Source organism: Sprattus sprattus (genome assembly GCF_963457725.1).
Source record: "Sprattus sprattus genome assembly, chromosome: 4".
Taxonomy (NCBI): Eukaryota; Metazoa; Chordata; class Actinopteri; order Clupeiformes; family Clupeidae; genus Sprattus; species Sprattus sprattus.
Window position 1 is genome coordinate 38,797,631 of NC_137923.1, and position 20,941 is coordinate 38,818,571.

Genomic DNA, 20,941 nt, shown 5'->3' on the forward strand with positions numbered 1-20,941 from the left:
CAGGCTTTTTTATTGGTGTTTTGTTGATGAAAGACATGCATTTCTTTTGGCACAATGCTTTTGTCCCAGCATTGGCTACTTATTAATGCCTTCGAGACAACATCTCTTAATCCATACAACCTGATGTGCTCTTTATACACCTGGGAATTTGCACATAGGTCTTAATATGTGACGTGCAAATGATGTGTTAACAGGTATTTCGTCCCTTATTATGATACCAGATATTTTTTTAACTGTAGCCTACTCATGATAACAGTTAAAGCTGCCTAGTTTTCCCCAATCGTCCAGCATTACTGTAGATTAGGGCGACCAGACATGCCCGTTTCAATGGACAGTGCCAGTGCCATGTCTCCAGCTGGACCTGTTTCCGGGAAATATCCCAGTTTTTAACTTTAAAAAATAGGGTTGTATAGGGTGACCATATATAGCAACTTCATATAGGGTGACCATACATCCTCTTTTGCACGGAAGTCATATTTTTGGGACGTCAAAATTAGGGATAATGAACAGCATATATCACCCTCTCAGATGATGGTAGTTGCTAATCTGTGCAATGAAGTATGGTGGAGTGGCTTGGTTTTAAAAATACAGCAAAGGTCAGTGTTGTTGCATAATATGATACTATTTTACATAAACACTGCCATTAAAATGTTTAGGGTCACTTACAAATATCATTGTTTTCCATGAAAACATACATGAAAGAGTTTGAATAGTAAAAATATAGCAAACTAAATAAGAAACCAACATGGTTGGAAATAATAACCTTTCATTGAAATAATTGTGTCCTTGTGCTTTGTGGTGATAAGTCTCGACCAGAAGCTTGCAAGTGTCAAGTGAATCCACAAGCAGGGGTGGGGTTACGTGATTTATGTGGCCCACCTGCCCGCACCGCCAGCATGCCCGTGGCTGCCCTGGGTTGTCTAGCCTAGCCCGGTTGGCGATGAAACTGGGGGGGGGGGGGGGGTAAAACCTCCCCAGGGCCGCCGCCGGGCACGGGACGCAGCTTGACGGCGTAGCGCCGCTTGCAGCACCAGAGGCCGTCCTCATCCGGTATCCTGGTGCCCCCCCTTACGTCCTCGAACAAAAGTTCAAGGGCCGCAAGGACCGCCTCGTCCGTGACCCCTGCACTAAAGGTGGTCAAAGTGAGTGGGACATGCCGCCGCTCATAGAGAGGCACCAAACGGAGAGATTTATTTTAGAATTTAAGTCACAATAAAGAGATGAATACCGGAAATTGATCTGCCACATATATTCGTGCCAACATACTTAAAAGGTTACCTAACACCTCCCACCTATGCCCTGTTTGGTTGACCCATAGAGGTTTGACCTCCCATCTGACTCCACTCAAATCAGAAGGCGATACTGTATCTGATACCACACCAATTATTTTCCTTGGGTCAACGTGAGGTGACACCCTCTTATTTCAAATTCCAACGGTTACTAACCCCCGTCTCAGATAAATCAATGGCTATTCTGTAAATACATTCCTTATTCATTTCATACAAAAATATTCAAACATTATCATGGTCAAAATACATAATACCGGAAATGTCCCTTTTTTATTTCATAGATTAAAACAGTGGATATTTTAGTGACATATTGACTGCCGAACTGGAAATGTCCCAGATTTTCATTTCAGAAAGCTGGTCACCTTACTCTAGGCCTACACCTCAGATGCAGATACTATTTAAGCACACTGACGTAGGCTACATATATGCCAGTTCAGTCCAATTATATGCACACTGCCCTAATGACAATTTTCAGAAAGTATTTAAAATTTCCTGTATGATATAATAACTTCATAGGACTATTTTAAACATTGAACTTGGGTATCACAGTTCTAAGAAGTGACAGTTGCCTTATATGATAATGTTTCTTTCTGGCTATCATAAAATGTATCTTGTAAGAGAAAAACTGGAAGATAAAAGCAATTGTTTTTAAGTCTATTTGTGAGTAGAGGTCACTGTGACCAGCCTTATTTCCTATAGAGAGACTGTTGATGGTGTTTAAATATTGCAAGAAATAATAATAAAATAAAACAAAGTTTTAGCATTCATTTGAAGTCCACTGAGAACAGACTGTTGATGGTGTTGAAATATTGCAAGAAATAATAATAAAATAAAACACAGTTGTAGCATTCATTTAAAGTATATTGAAAAATGTTAATACTGAAAAGTCTGTGTCTGTGGTGGACTGGCTGTTCCAATTTCCAATAATCACAGCGATAAATTTAAAACATGCACACAGATAGCAGAATATCAGTTCAGAACAGTCAATGAGGAGGAAGGCATCTGCATTGTATGCAAAGAAACTCTCTTGTTCATTTTCTTGTCGTCTTTCCTGTTCTCTATATTCAGTGAAAGATAGTTCCAGTTTCAGTCTAGGGCATATATTGATTAGCAACTAAATACATGTGTGTTGTGTACTATTCAAACCTAATGTTGTGGTTCAGTGAGGTGTGATAGAAGACAAGTTTCATTGAAGGCATCTTGCCCCACCCACACAGTGGTAGTTCTTCCTTGCTTGTCTCCATCACTGCATGCTTTCATCCTCTCCCTCACTCTCCTTCTCTGTCTTTATGTCTCTCTCTCCCTCCTTTTTTCTCTGTCTGCATTTCTCTGGTGGAAGGATAGAAATGTCTGGGCGGTCAATGCGCTCCATAGCAATGCTCTCAAAAGCTCTGCGTAACAATGGATGCTCCTCCAGGACCTCGTTGAAACTGTCCACACTCAGGGAGTAGAGGCGGCAGTATGTTTCTGCATTCACACTGGCCGTGCGGCGTCCACGAGTCAATAAACAGATCTCTGGATGGGAGGAGAGAGAGAGAGAAAGAGAGAAAGAGAGAGAAGTAGAGTTATGATTGTATAGGGTATCGTTTAGGGTTTTTTTCAGTGTCACTGCCAGGCATGATAAAATATTGATTATATGAGACATAATCTACAACTGCAGCATCAACAACGTATTAAAATCTGATATTTAATTTTTTTTTAAATGCTTTCTGTCAGGGGGCCCCAGAATTCTTAGCAGTGCCCCTTTCACTGAGACACACATGCTAGACATTCAAGGACATATAGGATCTCACATATGGTGCATGATATACATTTAATGAAGTACATGTCTATAATAATCAGACCAGAGGCGTTTCTAGACCAGAGGCGGCTAAGTCAGGTTTCCATGAAGCTTGTTTACCAAACGTTTCAATGGAGCTTGTTTACCAAACTTTAGATCCACCAAAAATGGAGCATACCCCCAAAGTATGAGCCATCACTGAGCTGCTTCTCCTTCTTGTCACTGGTTATAACTGTGACACAGCCGTGTTGTATGAAGTACATCTTGCAGCCTAGCGTTCCTTCCCGTATGATGACGTCATATGGGAGAAACACCTCAAAGCACAATTTGGTCAGCACCACAGTCACGAAATGGGGGTCAATGTTAGCGAAGAATGGCATGTTGGCCACCAACTCACGGCAGTTGAAGCCCTTTATCTCCTGTGGACATGGACAGACATGGACAAAAGGACACGAATGAGATGAGAGGACAGCTTGTGCATGGCAAGACACAAATAATACATGACAAGACACAAATAATACTGGCAGATGGACAGATAAAAGGCAGGCAGCGCTGATTACAGGAGGATAGGAGTGCAGTATTAAAAGGAAAGAAAAAAAAAAGGTTAACAAAGCTAAAATGTATTAGAAAGGGAGACAAAATGTCAAGGACAAACAGGAAGAGCTGAGCTTCTCCTGGAGATAATCATAATGTTACAGATTCAAATTTGATGATAGTTAAGCCAATTTAAATGCATGTGAAAGACCTCTTTGAGTGGATCACTGAGCTCTCCTAAAATGTTGTCCTCATCGAACATCTTGCCCTGGAAGCGGTGCTCATAGTACTCATGTATCTTCTGCCGCAGGTCAGCGGGAAGCTTGTGGAATGACATGTACTGTTCCACCTGCTTATACTAAAAGAAAAACACAAAACATCATCTTAAATCTTCATGTTGAGTTTATATTACAGAGACATAATCTCTATGCACGTGTGTGTGTTTAAGCAAATGGATTAATCCTTTTAATAACTCGATAAGTAGATCTGATTATGCCATGCTGAGATGGCATGGGTTAATGCTGATTCATTTGTTTGGGTAGATGCCTCTGAACCTAGCAGCAAGCTGCATGCACACAAAATTGCCCCGCTTCTTATTTCCTGACAGCTTTATACAGTAGTACAGGTTGTCTGTCTTGATGAAACCTGGCATTGTTACTCTAAATCAGGGGTCCAGTCTGGTCATAGGGGGGCCAGATTTTGACGGTAAACGTCGGGGTGGCCCATTTAAATCAATGGAACTTTGTGGGTCGGATAAAATCGCTTGGGGGGCCGGAATTCGCCCGCGGGCCTGAGTTTGGACCCCTGCTCTAAATTGTTATTTAGGGTTTAACTGTGAATGTTGTATCATGTCAGTACATTTTCCAAGATGTCACAGTTTGTTTGTGCATCCTCACCTTCTCCTGGTACTGTCGACGGGATGAGTCCAGAGATTGAATCAGGTTGGTAGCAGTACCCAAAAACATGGCATAACAGGTAGCGCCAATGATCATGCTGATCATGGTCAGCCAGACATCTGTCAAAGATTCCGGTGCCTGTGCCCCGTACCCGATGCACAACATGTGGCTCATAGACATGAAGAAGGCATAGGAGTACTGTAGCTGCCAACTGGCATTCTTAGTGATGGAAGGACAGGAAAAAGAGATGAAAAAGTGAAAAGTGCTTTCATAGCTGTAACTAATGCACTCACATATACAGACACACACGCAGCTGTCCAACTCACCACCATGTTGTTTTTGGTGACCCAGCAATCAGACGGGAAGTCCTGCATCATGGGCACTATGAACTGCAGGCAGCCATCCCAGTGGCACAGCAACATCATCATGCCAATCAGGTTCACTATCTGCACCACCGCACTCGCAAGGTCATAGGTCATATGGAACATCTGGACGGCACACAGGCAGAGACCAAGGTCACAGTTTATTTCATCCTTGTCTTCCTCTCTCTCCCTTCCTCTCTGTCTCTCTCTCTCTCTGTCCTCCAGGACTCATACGTCATCTTTTTATGCCTCTATCCTTTACATAAGCTCTTCCTTTCTTCCCTCCTCCACCCCCACTTCCTCTCATTCGTGCATGTACCAAATGAGTCTTCATTTGTCCTTGACCTCTCTGTCCTCCTCCATCCTTCCCTTATCTTTTCCCTCCCTTCCCTCCTGTACTCCTCCTTTCTCACCTCCTCCCACTGGTGGATGTAGCGGATGAGTCTGGAGAGCCTGAGAAGGCGCAGCAGGCTCAGGATTTTAGTGAAGCGGACGATTCGCAGCGCCCGTGCGGTGCGGTACACCTCCGCTGACTCCATTCGGGCCCTCAGATCAACCAGCCGAAAGACGTAGTCCACTGGAAAGGAGGAAATGAAGTCCACTAGGAACCAGCCATGCAGGTACCGACTACGTATCACCTGAGGGCCCACATGTCTTGTTATTATTTATCCAATTCCTGTACATAATCACCCATAAGCTACTCTGTTCAAAAAGCATACAGCGTAAGCCTAATATTGTCCTACTCAAAATGCAGTTGCAGAATTTTCAGAGAAGTGCAGAGGCTGCAAAAATCTTAAGTAAAGGGTAGACTTCGAGAGTAAGGCCGAATCTCGATTCTTCCCCTTGCCCCTTTTACTTTCTCTTTGTCTTGTCTTAACCCTAGCACTTGCAAGTGTAAGGGCCAAGGGCTGAAAACTTTCCCCTATGAAATGAGACGCCACTCGGTTTCGGGTACGTCATGCGTGACTGTATGAGCTATGAAACTAGCGATTTAAAAAAAGTCTAATGAAGAACATGGTTGCAAATATATATGTATACAACTGTGTAGAGCACGAAACAAGACTGTCGTCATTTTTAAATTAATTATAAGCCAAAAATACTTACATGTAGTGTATGTAGCATCTAGCTGGCAAGCTACCATATAAGCCAATGGAGTGGTGGTACACGCGCTAATTGTATCCTAAAACTACTGTTTGAAAGCTTCAGTTAAGACCTACAATACTATGCATCGTTCGTGTAGTACATTTCAGATCAAACCGAGTCATTATAAACATATAAAAAGTTGTGTAGATAGCTTTATTCATGTAAAATATTCCTCGCTTCAAGCAGCCATGTTTTTTTGAAAATTCCCGAACTGGTTTCGTTATGTGCTCTGGGATAGCCCTTGGAGGTAAGTGAGCTCTCAAGTGAGCTCTAAAATCATCTTAAAAATAAGGGGTACATAGCACTCAATCTTATCCCTTAATCTTGATCAAATTGGGTATTGAGACACCACTAGCTCTCACATGAACGCGCAATTTCAAGGGTAAGGGGGAAGATAAGGGGTAAGGGGAAGTATTGAGATTGGGCCTAAGATTTTACCCGTGGGTCCAAGATGATCTGAGCACCATCGCCTTCCAGAACACCTGTGCGAAAGTTGAAGATCAGGTCCAGAAGGAAAAGTGTGTCCGAGGCCACATTAAATGTGATCCACGGTGCCGTGTTCTGGTCTTCAAAGAAGGTGATGCCCCATGGCAGGATGATCAGGTTTCCCATCATCAGGAACAGCATAACCAGGTCCCAGTAGAACCTATTAGATCTCAGGACATTGTCGGGAAAAAAGTAAGACAAGCCACCAGTAGGAGACACCCAGCCACAGACAATTTTTCATCTAGTCTAGATCTCACCCACTTTAGAAAACAGCTATGTACTGAAATGTGTTACAAATACTGTATATGGCAGAATGGTCCCAGCTGGAAGGCAGGTTTAAACCCTTTAGATACAACTCCAGAATCCACAAAAAAATGAATTACTATCATCAACTAAAAAAAGGGATAGTGTTCACACAGGTAAATTAAAATGTTTCTAAAGTGACAGCAGGACCAAAAAAGAAAATTCCCTTAAAATCTATATCACAGTAGAAAAATGTCTCTTGTGGAATCTGGCAACCCTCACACACTGTCTGGGTGTAATTTTCAAGCCAAAGACCACAACCCTGACATCACAGCTCTTTGCACTGAGAGTAGGTCAGGGCAGCCCAGCAAGTCTCACTGGCTGATTGTAAATTCTGGACGACCCAACATTCCTGAAACAGAATATTCAGTCATAAATCCCAGGACCATTCATTATAAATGTATTGTAGGCACTCACAATGCTGTAGTGCCCTGTACTGACCTGATCTTCATATAGTACATTAGACGAGCCTTTTATGCACAGCCTTGTGAAATTTAGTCAAAGACAAATTATTTTATCCTGTGGTTGGTACAGTATGACACCACAATGCGATATGACTTAAAATAAATATCAGAAGAATTTCAAAGAAGGTGACGATAAATCCACAGTCATTTCTGTTTTAGTGTATAGATTAAAAGCATATTTAATCAAAAATAATAAATTAGTTTGGCACAATATGCTTCCATCCAATATCATGGTCTGTTTTAAGAACATAACTTTTCAATTTTCTATTTGGGGTTTATTCATGTTATAAGGGTAATTTAAATAAAAAAGTAAAACAAATAATCACAACCATCTATGAGCCCTTTGTAAAACACTGGTCTCTTGTCTGACAAGCAGACAGCCATACTGTGCAGGTTCTGTGCTTGATTTACTTCATGGTTTGGACTTGAACCAGGACTAGTGTTAAGATGATGAAACCATGTAAAAAAAAAAAGAAAAGTGAATTCAACATTTCATGATGCGCTTTTTGAAAATGAATATCATAAGAGTTTAACAGCCATTCACTCATGGATTGCCCAGACACAATGACTCACAAAGTCTTCTAATCCAGGTCATCTTTCCTGATACTCACAAACACAATCCTCTCATCCACTAAATTGACAATACAGCTTGTATACTGACACCAGCCACAGTACTCAATCTCACTTGGCACTTCTAAAATTAGATGGCTTTTACCAATGTAGGGCCTGATAGTAGCCTGCACTGATAGCAACAGCCCTGATAAATGGTAACTTTAGAGTGTGAAAGAGGAAACTGGTAACCAAATGCTCCAGGACACCTCCACCCTCACCCCTTATTATATTTGGACACCCAACTGTTAGTGGTTTGGCTGTTTGAACATCATCAAATCAAAAACTGGGTTCTGTGGACACAATATTTCCATTAACCCAAGGAGACATCCCTTGTTGGAGAAAACAGATGAGTGCCCAATGCCCATCAATAGTTTTAAGATTTAATTTCTTTACAGAATGACTGAACTTGTCTGTGAACATAGCTTTATATCTAGCAGCATCTGTGCGCATACTAATATATATATATTAGATATACATACACAATGAAAAGGTCCCTTATTTTTCTGTGTTTTTTCAACTGGCAACAAAACATGAAAAGAGGGACATGTTGTTGCCTCTGTGAAAATGGTCTACTTGTGAACATGCTTGTTCTGAGCCATAAGGGATATGTTGAACCAAGCAGTCTCCTAACCACAGAAAAACTGTGTCATGATAGGCCTACATCAGATTTGTTAGCTGTGCATTCATTTTGACCATGAAACTCCTTCTCCAGACTGTGTCAGTAGCCTACACTAAGTGTAATTTATTCTTTGCCTTTGTTTTCTCATACCTCATGACCTCTGCCCTCTGAATTACCTGAAGTCGCTGTATGGGTGAATTATCCACACGTTGTAAGATTTTACCCGCTGTTGTTCCGCAGCCACTCCTTTAGCGCTACCAAACATTCGTAGGGAGAATTTATTGACTCCGGGTAGGAGCATCGAACTGAACCGCATTTGGAAGGTGGTAGTCCTACTGTGCATGCCCTGGTCCTGTTCGTCTATGCCTGGCGATGGAGTTCTTGGCATTTCGCCCGGGTACTTAAAATCATATGCAGTGGCAGTTGTCGAGCCACATCTGGTTGTGGAAGTTGTTACTGTAGAAGTCTGAGATCCTTCCATGGAGTCTGTCATTTTGAAGTTGTGTTGTGTTGAGGACTGTTGGTGATTTTGGTTCCCGAAAGACAGCAGCCTCCTGCTCACTTCTCCTGCGCCCTCGCCCCTCATTGATGTCTGCGATGATGAGCGCCAGAGGGGGAATAATCTACCTCTGCTGCACTTTTTGGAATCCCCATTTGGGGCTACAGGTTGCCCATCGTAATCCATTTCCAATGTGATTAGAGTATTCAGAACTATCTACAACAAACAAATCCTTAGTTTCCCAAAAAAATCTGCAGCTCCTTGTGAACACCAGAAGTTTTGTGTGCTCCCTGACGCGCCCTTTAGCGTCGATTTGGTTTCCTCCGTGTTAAACCATGGTGACCATGATCTTGAACTCCATAAACATACACACTCAGTTGCTCTGTTGTTATTCCAGGAATTTCTCTATTGATCATCTGATCGCTTCGGCGACCATCCCGCGTAAAGATTGGAATGTGTATACCCGCTCGTTCGCTGGTGCCCGTAGGTGTGTAACTGTACAGGTGCTTTAATCGGCTTGCTCTCAGCCCTCCCCCGGTGACGCCTGTTGCGTCGGTGGCGCTGGGCACATGTGCCACAGACTTGTTCGTACCTGAGACAGTTTATTATAGTACTCAGAGAGAAAGGACAATTATTGATGATAGTTAATCATAAACATCTATTATCTAGACTGCCCTGTGTTTCCTGTTCACTGTGGGCGAGACGACGACGGTCGGTATCAATTAGGTGTTTTCTTTCAAGTGTGCCAGAAATCCATTTAGTAAAGTGCGTGGTGTCCTATTCCTGGATGCATTCCAAAAGCCCCGACCTGCTGAACCTGAGACTTAATTACCTGCATGGCCTAATTCCTTTGGCCTTGGTCTCCTGCAGTTGTTAGAATGTATGTTCTGATAGGGAAGTCAGTGAATTGTTCTGATGTTAAGTTTTGTAAAGTTTCTACTAATTTTCTCCTTCTATTTAAAGCAGCAATAAAGAGTTCTGTTCCAAAACTAGCAAGCTAACTTCCCAAAAGGATTGCATTGCATTGCAAAAACCTTGCAAACACCACCAACAGCCCAGTTGACACTAAAGGAAGCCTGCCAACACACAACTGTTGTCTTTTGGCAGTAGGCTATAGCTGCAATGTCATGCTGTGAAAGCTTTTCTTCCATTTTTGCAGGGTGTTCCAGCCCAGGATGGCATATCCTGGATGGCTAGTGTGAAAGACAGAGGTGTTTATCTGTCTTCCACATGACCATATGCTATCAAGATGAATTTGAGTAAGGTACCAAAACTAGTTGCCTATAAAACCATAAGTCTAAAAGTGTCAAATTGTTGCATATATTACTAGTGATCTGGTCCCATGCTTTGGATCACAGAGACAGCTGCAAGTCCTGTGTAGAGTCCACCCTGGGCATTAATTATATCGCAGCAGGGCTTTTGATATTGGGGTGGAACTCAAGTTGACAAATCCCCTGTAGAAATGCATTTGTCATAAGTAGGCAAATTAAAAAGACTCATATCTGACGCATCAACATCAGTAGGACACATGCCCCCTTTATTGAAAGGTCAACAGACCGTCACTGATTTCCTACGGAGTATCTTTCCAAATCTGTATATTTAGAGCAGCAGTAAGGAGCCTTGGTACAACACTAGTGATTTAACTACCTCAAAGGCACATTCCAGACAGACCCACACAGTGCACAGTGCCCTGCACAAATATTGGCACCAATAGTGAATGTGATAAAATATGTCTTTGCTGTTTAGCCTCTTGGTCTTTCACTTAAAATATTCACAAAATTCTTACCTTTTCATTGAAGTAAAATTATTGAAAGAATTTTTTTTTTTGACAATAAATAAATATTATTCTCCAAAACAGATGTGCCACAATTATTGGCACCCCTTAATTTAATGTTTTGAGCAGCCTCCCTTTACTAAGATAACACCTCTGAGTCTTCTCCTATAATGCGTGATGAGGTTGGTCTGAGACCATTTTTACATACAATATCTCTCCAGATCCTTCAGATTCTGAGGTCAACACTTGTAGATTTGGCTTCAGCTCTTCCCACACATTTTCTATGGGGTTTAGGTCTGGGGACTGTGATGGCCATGGCAAAACCTTTATTCTGCTGTCGGTGAACCATTTTTGTGTCGATTTTGAGGTGTGCTTTTATTCATTGTCCTGCTGGAAAGTCCAACCTCGGCCCATTTTAAGCTTCCTAGAGGGGGCTGTTAGGTTTTCATTTATTATTATATGGTATTTGATGGAGTCCATGATACCAGGTATCCTAACAAGATGTCGAGGGCCTTTGGAAGAAAAACAGCCTGACAACATCAAAGATCCGCCACCATACTTCACAATGAGTATGAGGTATGGCTATCTTTCTGTCAACGCCAAACCCACCTTTGATGTTTGATGCAGACAAGCTTTATTTTGGTCTCATCTGAACAAATAACTCTAAAATAAAAGTCTGACTTACATTTGGCAAACTGTAGGAACTCAAGTTTGTTGTTGATTGACAGCAGAGGCTTTATTCTGGCAACCCTTTAAAACAACTTGAGGTGTTGTAGGTGGCGTCTGATGGTAGTTTTGGAGACTTTCTGACCCCAGGGCTCAACTCTCAATTCTCAAGCTGTGATTGTTGGAGATTACTTTGCCAGTCGAACCATCCTCCACACGGTGCGTAGGGGTCAATTTACAGACAGGTCCTCTTCCAGGCTGATTCCATACATCTCCTGTCGCTTTAATCTTCTTTAACTATTGCCCTGATTGTGGATATGGGTATTTCAAACTGTTTAGATATTTTCTTATATCCCTATATCCGGGATCCAGCAGTTTAACAACTTTTTGTCACTGTGTTCTTTTGCCTTTCCCATTTTGATGAATGACCAAGGGTATTTGGCCTGTGTCACCTCATATTTACACCCCTGTGAAGCAGGAAGTCATGGTTGACCACAAAAAGGTGAACTTAAAAATGTAAAACATGACTGGTCATATACTTCAGTTAGATTTTAATTATAAGATTTTCTAGGGGAGCCAATAATTGTGGCACCCATGTTTTGGAGAAAAATATTTTATGTAATGACAAATATATATATATATTTCAATAATTGTACTTCAATGAAAAGATAAGATTTTTGTGAATATTTTGAGTGAAAGCCTGTTTTGGTCACATTCACTAAGGGTGCCAATAATTGTGGAGGGCGCTGTAGCCTGGGCAGCTAGTGGGCAACAGGTGTGCTTATCTGTAAATTATACTAGTTTCCTATAAATACTATAAATCATAGTTTTTTAGTTTGGGATTACATTGTTCTCATGTGAATGAATTAAACTGAAATATCATGTACTATTTGTTGAAACTGCTATGATATACATATGCAGTAAATAAAAACAACAGCAACAGTTGCAAGTGACTAGTTTGAACAGAAGAGGGCGCCATGCTGAGATTTCCACTGGCTATAAGATAAACTTGTCCAAGTCTCTCTAATGAAGTTCCAAAAGTTTTTAGAAAAAAATCTAAATAAAATCAAAAACGTTAAATGAAGTCTTTGTACAACTTTGACATTACTATTCGGGGGAGGCTGCATGTCCTGAAGTCACTGAAACTGTAGGATTTTGCATTGTTCTTAATCTTAAAAATAATGCAAGACAACACATTCTTTAAATACCGCTGTAGTTTATTGGTATGTTTTATGGCACAGAGACAGAGTGATAGACATAGATAAAAAAAAAAACAGATGTAACAAAGGTTAAACATGACATATTACTGTGATAAAAAGTCAGCCCTCAGGGTTTGGCCAATATCTTTGAATATATTTAACAAAAGCACATTTCTTCCTGTTCCTCCTTTGGCAGAGGTAACTTTTTTTTCGCAGTGATAGAATGATCTGACTGATAAGATAGGCCACAAACAATGTATTCCAACTACATTTGTTTTACAAGACTTTTAAGACTAATACCTGCAACAAGTCTGTCAAAACAGCCATGTTTAGTTATATATATTTGGTGTGATATACATTTATAAAGATAGGAGATACATATATATATGTTTGGTTATAAATATAAAGTATAAGTTCACTAAAGAAGATTCCCTGAGAGACACATTTCTAGTGAAAACAAATAATCCGTAAAATTTCCTTGTAAACATCAGTCTTTTCAACTTCTCTTTAAAGTTGGTCATGTGACTCCCAGAGAATTTGGTCAGCTGACTTCTGAGAAACAGGCTTTCTGTTGCTTTTTACAGCCTTTGGGGCGTACTGTTGCTAGGGCATAGGCAGAAAGAGCACAGACCAATCAGAACTTACCAGGAAATACTCAATAAGTAGTTAGTGTCTGATATGTTTGCAAACAAAAGGAACTGAACAACTAAAATTGAACACATCTATGATTAAGTTTCATTTCAACCAAGTAAAGATTTAGGGTTGGAATATCACGATTTATGGATTCACAGGGCAGGAGAATTTTCAGCCAGTCAGATTCGTTTCTTCAGTTCTAAGGCACAATCGAACCAGTTATAGGCTATCTGCAGTGGACTCTGTGAAATAGGACGACCACAAAATAATATTTGTATTTCCACATGGTTAGTGATGTATGACTTCCTCATGAAAAAACAAAACGCACACACTTTCAGAATGGAGGGACAGTACCTCACCTCACCTCACCCACATACATAAAAACCCTCCACCTAACAAAATTCCCCTGCCTCATCCTGCCAACCTGTCTGCACTTCCGCACTGAAATCTGAAGTTTATAGAGAGAATTGGGTAGGCTGGTGCAGTTATGTAAGACGACATACAAAAATTCACCATTGTGTATGTCAGAGTTGTATTTCAGAAACAGGAAGTTATGGAGGCCTGAAAAAACAATGTCAACAGAGTGAGACTGTGGGACGATGTTGTGCGATGAAGGGTGACTGACATTTGACTGCGGGAAAGACCAGCACTTACCTCATTTAGGTTTTGGTTCCGCTGTAAGGTACCGGAATCGCCTAGCTGTCTTATTACCAATAGTAAGAATAATCCTAATAATGAACAATACAAATAAAACCCAATTTGTGTAATTAACATGCTACTTTCACAAGAAAACAAACTAGTGAAAAAGATAAAGAACATGATGCATGCATCTAGATTATTCTGCCCCTTCACTCATCTGAAGATTTAGTGTTTGTATTTGGTTGATATGGTTGAAATGTAATTTGATGTATTTCTCAGATGGTCTGAACAAGTTCAGATAGTTTACCTTGTAAGGTCAACCATGGCTTCAAAAGGATTTGATAAAGTTTATATTCTCGTGAGGCACTTTTAAATTACATGTCTTCCACTACAGAAACAGAAAATGTGACTCAACCATTTGAAAAGTAGTGTTCATCTTTGACAACCAAAAACCAAAGACTGAATACTTAACTAAATGAGATGGTTACGTGTCCTTTTCTGTCATTATCTACACAGGTAAGACATTTAAAGCAATCGCATTTTTTATTGTCGATAATAAAAGCACACTCCCTACCCAGCTCAGTAAAGGAAATATTTCATAAAGCAAGAGGAATAAACTGTGTGGTGTTCTAAACTCAAGAACAGTACAATATGCAAAATGCACTGACTCGTTGTGGTAGTATTAGGTTTTATGGCGTTCTAGTTTTTTGTCTAGTCTGTTTCTGAACAAACTATGAAAAAAAAAATTGACCATTAACTTAGCTTAGAAACACACAATTCCAGTGGTCGTGGGCATTTGAGAATACTGAAGTGAATGAACTTTCACCAAACCGGTCAAGGAATTTAACATAATCATTATGTTGACGTAGGTACTGGGGCAAGACAGGAAAAAACAGATATGGTGAAAGCATAAAAAAAAACAGAAGTAGGTTACATAACTACTGAAAGCTCTTGAGTGTTAGTTTCAGTTCACACTTCTCAGGCTTCTCAGAAATGGAGAATCAACCTCCACGGTTTTGCAAACATTGGTTTGTGGGTCAGAGAAAGAGCGGAGTGGGTGCATCATAGTTACAGGAAGCAAGCCAGAGCATAGTCTGCTGCAAGCAAGCTTACTACATGAACTGTTGTCCTAGCAACTGCTTGAGTTCTTCGAGGAGCAGCCGTTCCCATCTGTGCCTTCTCTAAATATGTTACTGTGGCAACACCTCAAACAGTCAACAGACGGAGTTTGATACAGAAGCTACCTCCAATGGAAAATGTGAAGAGGAAGACAGATCTTCATGGCAATGATGTAGATCTAGTGAAACAACATGAATATCAAAACCATTCACCGATCCTACCCGTATGTGTTCACAGGAGCAGACGTCTCGTCGGAATGGTGATGTGAATGGGCTTTTCCCTCTTTGGTCACAGGATATCAGTCACGTATCTTGAACTTCCTCATTCACCACGAGCAGTCATGTTTAAATTTTCATCTGGAACAAGACTTCCAACCTCCCCTCATGCATCCCACATATACACACGAGCAACAGGTCATCAGAAATATTTTACCACATTTTCCACACTTCTAACCTATTTTCTTTACATTTCTCTTGAGATGGCTGAAACCTACATTTACCACATAAAGCAAGTCGGTTCTGTGATGTTTCACACTGGTAACAACATCCACACATAAAAAGCACATACAATTCCTATTTTTAAAAATTCATGATATAATTTGCTTTGAAACAACCCTTAAACAATATGTAATAAGATACTTCAGTTTCCATCATTAACTGGACTTTCATACCTCTGGGAACCTGAAAGAAAACCAGTGACCAATAACCACCAGTGCAAACGTGTTGTTCATGGGAAGTGACCCTTCACACACTTGGAGCATTCCTGTGGAGGATGTGAGTCACCAAGTATGAAAGGGAGGTGTCTATTTTCATCCGGCTGGTCTAAACCGCTTCTAAACCCAGTTTTCTACACCTTCGCCAAGTAAATGACAACACCAGACAACAATTCTTCACAAAATAAACTCTTTTATTTTACTGAAAAATATATAAATATATATATATATACTAATTTTCAACATATTTGGAGTTTTTTTTGTTTCTCTTGCTATTCAACATACGTTTTCAGGTGCTTGATTAGAATCAATTAAGTCACAATCCACTCAAACAAAACGAAGCAGAATGTGTAGCAAACCTTAAATGAATCAAAGTTGAGTTTCTCACCTCAGTCCAAATATAGACTGGAGGACATGTGCTGTTGCGAGTGATTATACAGGCAGGGCCATGTGACTCATCCAGGAGTGACCAGTTAAAAGCTTGCCACTTGCATGACCTAACATCAGGCGCTTCATTACAGATGGCTGCAACTGTGGAGATTTGGTTGGGGTGGGAGGGATGAATAAGAAAAACTATATTTTTAAACTCTTATATAAAAAATAAATTTTCTAAAGACAAATGTCAACACAAACTTAGCGTTCGATTCCTCAGGGCGAGCTCGACTTTACGGCAGACGGTCTCCTCTCTGTAGCTGCTGCTGCCTGGAGCACAGTGAGCGCACAGGAGCTGGGTGTGGGACAAATGGGCATTTAAATCTCATAGAGATTATATAATTCCCACGGACACATCTATGATCTTATTAATTTCCCTTGTGATCCCAGCATTTTTGTGGTCTCTGTGCTGTGCTGTGAATGTCAATGATGGACAGATGCTGTGAGTCCATTTCACCTTATAAGAAAGGCCAGTCCAGCTCCAAGGCCGGCGAAACCTGCCACTGCCATGAGGGTGTTTCTCACCACAGATTCCGGGTCCTCCTCATAAAAGAAATCCCTGAACCCATGCTGTGGAGAAGTAGTAAGAGGAAGCAAAAGCACCTTTAGTTATACTCACCCAAACAAGAACTGGTTACAGTTCCTACACTCTTAGGCCTGGTTCCTCTAAACTCTTATGTCATGAAGTTTACACTTTCAAAGGGAACTGTATTCCCATGAATAAATCATTTTAGTTTAACTGAAACCAGCACAATGCTGCTCCACCTCCAATCACCACAACCCTGCCTCGTTCTAAATTACTGTTGCTAGAGCCAAAAGAATCTCCATGGTATCAAGGCAACTCACCCATCCATTGTTGTTGAGGAGCCAGTCATACTTCTGGAGGGCCAGGTATGAGGAGATCTGGTTAGAAACCATTTCTACACACTCTGGCCTGCCAGCCCCCTTCAAGTGTCCACTGAGCACTGCCCCAAAGGCCACTAATGTGGCGATGCGACCCCAGTTAGTGGTGCCGTCACTAAATGTACTCTCAGCCACATCCGTCACAAAGGACATATTATCGCCATGGTTGTCCAGATCCAGCCTCCTCACCATACCTGCAGAAACATCAGAAGGAATGAGGCAATTATACATTGACATACTGTGGAAAGGCATGGGGGTATTCTTACAACATGAGGGAAATGTAAACAGATGGGGGTTCTTGTTATTACAGAAAGACTTTTTTCCTCAAGTACAAGGGTTGTATCAAAAAAGAGGCCTAAATGATTGATTGATATTCATCTACAGCAATGTGAAATTGAAAGTAAAGAAACAATCTACCAGAAATCTTATGAACTAGCCCAACTAAAAGGCACTGTGTTCGAGAGTTAAAACTGACCAATATGATAACCAGGCACAAATTCCAACAGGTAAGCCAATTTTCTACGTTGTACTTTGCTTGGTACGTGCTGATATTGACAGACACTACACAAGGGGCCTATGTAACGAAGGCATGCAGTAATGACCGCTTCCTGCGCGCGTTGAATGCACTGATAAGACATTTCCGCAGAATTTAGACCCTAGTTCCAAGAAGCGGACTTTCGAAATGACGAAGTTTCACTGAAATGATTATATCAGTTCCTCTTAATATTTGAAAAATGTAGGCTAGCCAACGACCACGGTGGACTATGCTTTCTGCGGCAATTTAAGTTAAAATCCTTCCGTTATATGGTTTGAGCTTTACTCATAATTACAGACAAAGTGCAACTTCAAAGTCGGGTAACTTATCAGTGTGGCTAGCAAATGTTATCTTGCTACCTGGGAAACAATGTATTCAATACAACACATTGCCAAAATAAACATCACACATCTCGATGGAACCCTTTATTTACCAAATTGCCAGCGTTTGTTACTGTTTGAGAACAAACTGTCTGTGAAGCTAGCGAGGCACAGGGTAGGCTAAGGACAATACGGCCACCCAACGACTGCCAAGCGAGCAAATAAAGCCACTTCCGCCTAGCGTCAGCTAGAAAGGCCACGGACATTTCTCAACTTGCAACTTGTTTATACGAGAGGCAAAGTCCACAATGTGACCTTACGAAGGCTTACCTTTGAATGCAATCTCGTGCTTTGTTAAAACGTCGTTTACGACCTTCCTCATAGTTCCCATGGCTTTGTGTGGACGCCGTTCTGATCGCGAGAGACCCGTATAACTCAAATAAAACTCAAAAATTAGTTCTCTCGTTTCTCGCATGAGTTCAGTTTCTCCTGTAGGGAACTCTGGTATACAGGGCTGAGAGTCCGGAGATGTGGGCAAAGATCCATCGTCTTCCGAACTGTGAAAACCACTATCAAAACCTAACGCTTTTCGCTCAGGAAATGAGACTCGGGGTGAACTATCCACTTCGTCAGAACAACCATCCAGTTCATTATCGGTTTTCAAGCCAATCGACTTTGCTCCAGATACAGCGTTTGGAGCTGCAGAGGGCGCTCCGATGTCTTCCATAAAGTCCTTGTTGTCCGCGACTCCATTTTGAACGGTGTAATGAGGACAAAGCAAACTGACGACACTGGCGGTCGTGCGCTTCATTGTTGAGAGACTCATTACTACAGTCGAGAAGTTTAAGTTGTACTGTTGAAGTACGAGTATTTAAAGCGTAAGCGCTTCTTACGAAATTGGTAAACTCAAGACCTGTCCTCGACAACACTCCGACGGTAGAGTGAAGCGGAAGTGGATTTCTAAAGTACGGATATATATAAACTACCGTACGGGCGTGGTCAGAAGCCGGTAAACCCTTATATGGTATTTCCGTTCATCAGTATGACAACAACAGAGGTTATTGGTTAAGAGGAGAATAGGGTTTGGCTTAATGTCGGCTATGCCTATCTATTTATGAAGAGTCTATCAGATTTTGAGAAAGCATGTGAACGTTTTTGTTTGACATATTTTGAATAACTGTCTGTGTTTCATTAAATATCCGAATCCTAAAATTAACAGACGGATATGTATCCTAAAATGGACAGAACGCAAAACTGACCATATGAAATACTTCTATTATTGATTAATAGTGACAATAGATTTAAAGTAACACTATGCAACAATTTGATACTTTTTGAGATATGGTTTTATAGGCAACTTTAAAAAAAAGTTTTGGTACCATCCTCAAATTCATTTTGATAGCATATGGTCATGTGAAGGACAGATAAACACCTGTGTCTTTCCCACTAGCCATCTATATGCCCTATGTAGTTCTGTGTACTAGGCTGGAACACCCGGCAAAAATGGTAAAAAAAAGCTTTCACAGCATGACATTGCCAGCTATACTGCCAAAAGAAACCAGTTAATGTGTTGGCAAGCTTCTATCAGTGTCAGCTGGACTGTTGGTGGTGTTTTTGCGGCGGTCATATAGGTTTAGTCGGAGTTGTTTTCTGGTTATTATGACCGCCGCGCTGTTTGCCGATTTTCTGTCAACGATTTCCGGGACACTGAAACACTGGAGTGCACGGAATTTGGTGGGCATGTAGCCTTACTAGATTAGCGTGGAACCACTGATTTTCGTTTTGATCCGTTGCACCCCCGTTGGACTGGACCCCTTCTAAAGAGGGTGGGGCGATTCAGTTTTCTGTGAAGAAGTCGAAAACCGTAGGGCTTTTTTTTGGTATGTTGGTCTTAAGAGGCCACGTCAACCGTCAACCTACCACTTATTTCATGTATAGCGCCACCTAGTTACAAATGAAAAAGCAAAAATGGAGTGTTGTAAAACATTTTAATTGTAAGTTGACGAGTACAGAACTGCACGAAATCGGAGGTGTGGGATCATTATGACACCTTCTGACTGCACGTTACACGGGGGGGCATGCAATAAATTGATTTATATGGTTATACACCAACTGGCCTGTAGATGGCGCGACACAGTTTTCTTCGAATATCCCGAGAACTGTAGGGCCTTGGAGGGCCAAATTGTTCTTGTATGTTTGTGTCAAGGGGCCATGTCAACCCATACCATAACCAGTCATTACATGTATAGCGCCACCTAGTTAAAAATTAAAAAGCAAAAATGAGGTGTTTTAATCGAATATATGTCAAAGTGCTCGAAAAATTACCAAATTTGCCAGGGACATCAAGCCTGTAACCGTCCATCTTCGGTGGAGTTTTTGTCCATGGATGAAGCAAAATGGCTCTGTAACGCCCCCTAGAACATTGCAAAAAACCCTGCGCATTGGGGTTATTTTGGCGTAGCTTGTCATGGTGGCAGGTCCACAGGAAGTCGGCCATTTTGAGTGGAAGATGCGTTTTGACGGCGTTTGCACACCTCGCATCTGATCGAACTCCTCCGACAGCTTTAATGGGAACGCCTTCAAAAATGTGGTCCGGCTGCTCTTCAGCCATGGGCGACTAAAAGTTATATTGGATTTTCTCATTTGTCGGAAGGTGTGGGCGTGGCAGACCCTCAAACTTTGCCAACTTGTTAGTGCTTGCCACAAAACACAAAGTCTCTTATAACTGTTGCGTACATTGTTTGATCCAGAGACAATGTCTTAGGGTGGACGCTGGATCCGGCCCGAACGCGTACATATGCCTGACTGATACCACCTATAGCGCCACCTGTTGGTGGTTGGAAACTTCACTTTGTTTCCACACCTCGCATGTGATTGAACTCCTCCTACAGATTTAATGGTAATGCCTTCAAACGTGGTCAGGTTACTCTTCAGCAATGGGGAATTAAAAGTTATGAGAGTCTTTTACAAAGTTTGAAGGGTGTGGGCGTGGCAGACCCTCAAACTATGCACTCTTCACAAC

The 20,941-nt window shown here is 41.3% G+C and overlaps 2 protein-coding genes across 2 annotated transcripts; both read right to left on the reverse strand.

Moving 5' to 3' along the window:
• Nucleotides 1-925: 925 nt before the first annotated feature.
• Nucleotides 926-8,876, reverse strand: hcn3 (hyperpolarization activated cyclic nucleotide-gated potassium channel 3; the record flags this gene model as incomplete). The annotated part of the gene is made up of 9 exons (XM_080836312.1): nt 926-1,122; nt 2,613-2,804; nt 3,248-3,488; nt 3,815-3,961; nt 4,500-4,718; nt 4,826-4,987; nt 5,275-5,499; nt 6,443-6,650; nt 8,665-8,876. 9 exons carry the CDS (start codon nt 8,874-8,876, stop codon nt 926-928), a joined length of 1,803 nt encoding a protein of 600 aa, XP_080692438.1.
• Nucleotides 8,877-16,004: 7,128 nt separating this feature from the next.
• mcl1a (MCL1 apoptosis regulator, BCL2 family member a) lies at nt 16,005-18,848 on the reverse strand. Its single transcript, XM_080837566.1, has 3 exons — nt 18,250-18,848; nt 17,008-17,258; nt 16,005-16,731 (listed from the first exon to the last, which is right to left on the reverse strand). Exons 1-3 carry the CDS (start codon nt 18,743-18,745, stop codon nt 16,615-16,617), a joined length of 864 nt encoding a protein of 287 aa, XP_080693692.1. The 5' UTR covers nt 18,746-18,848; the 3' UTR covers nt 16,005-16,614.
• Between the last annotated feature and the right edge of the window lie 2,093 nt (nt 18,849-20,941).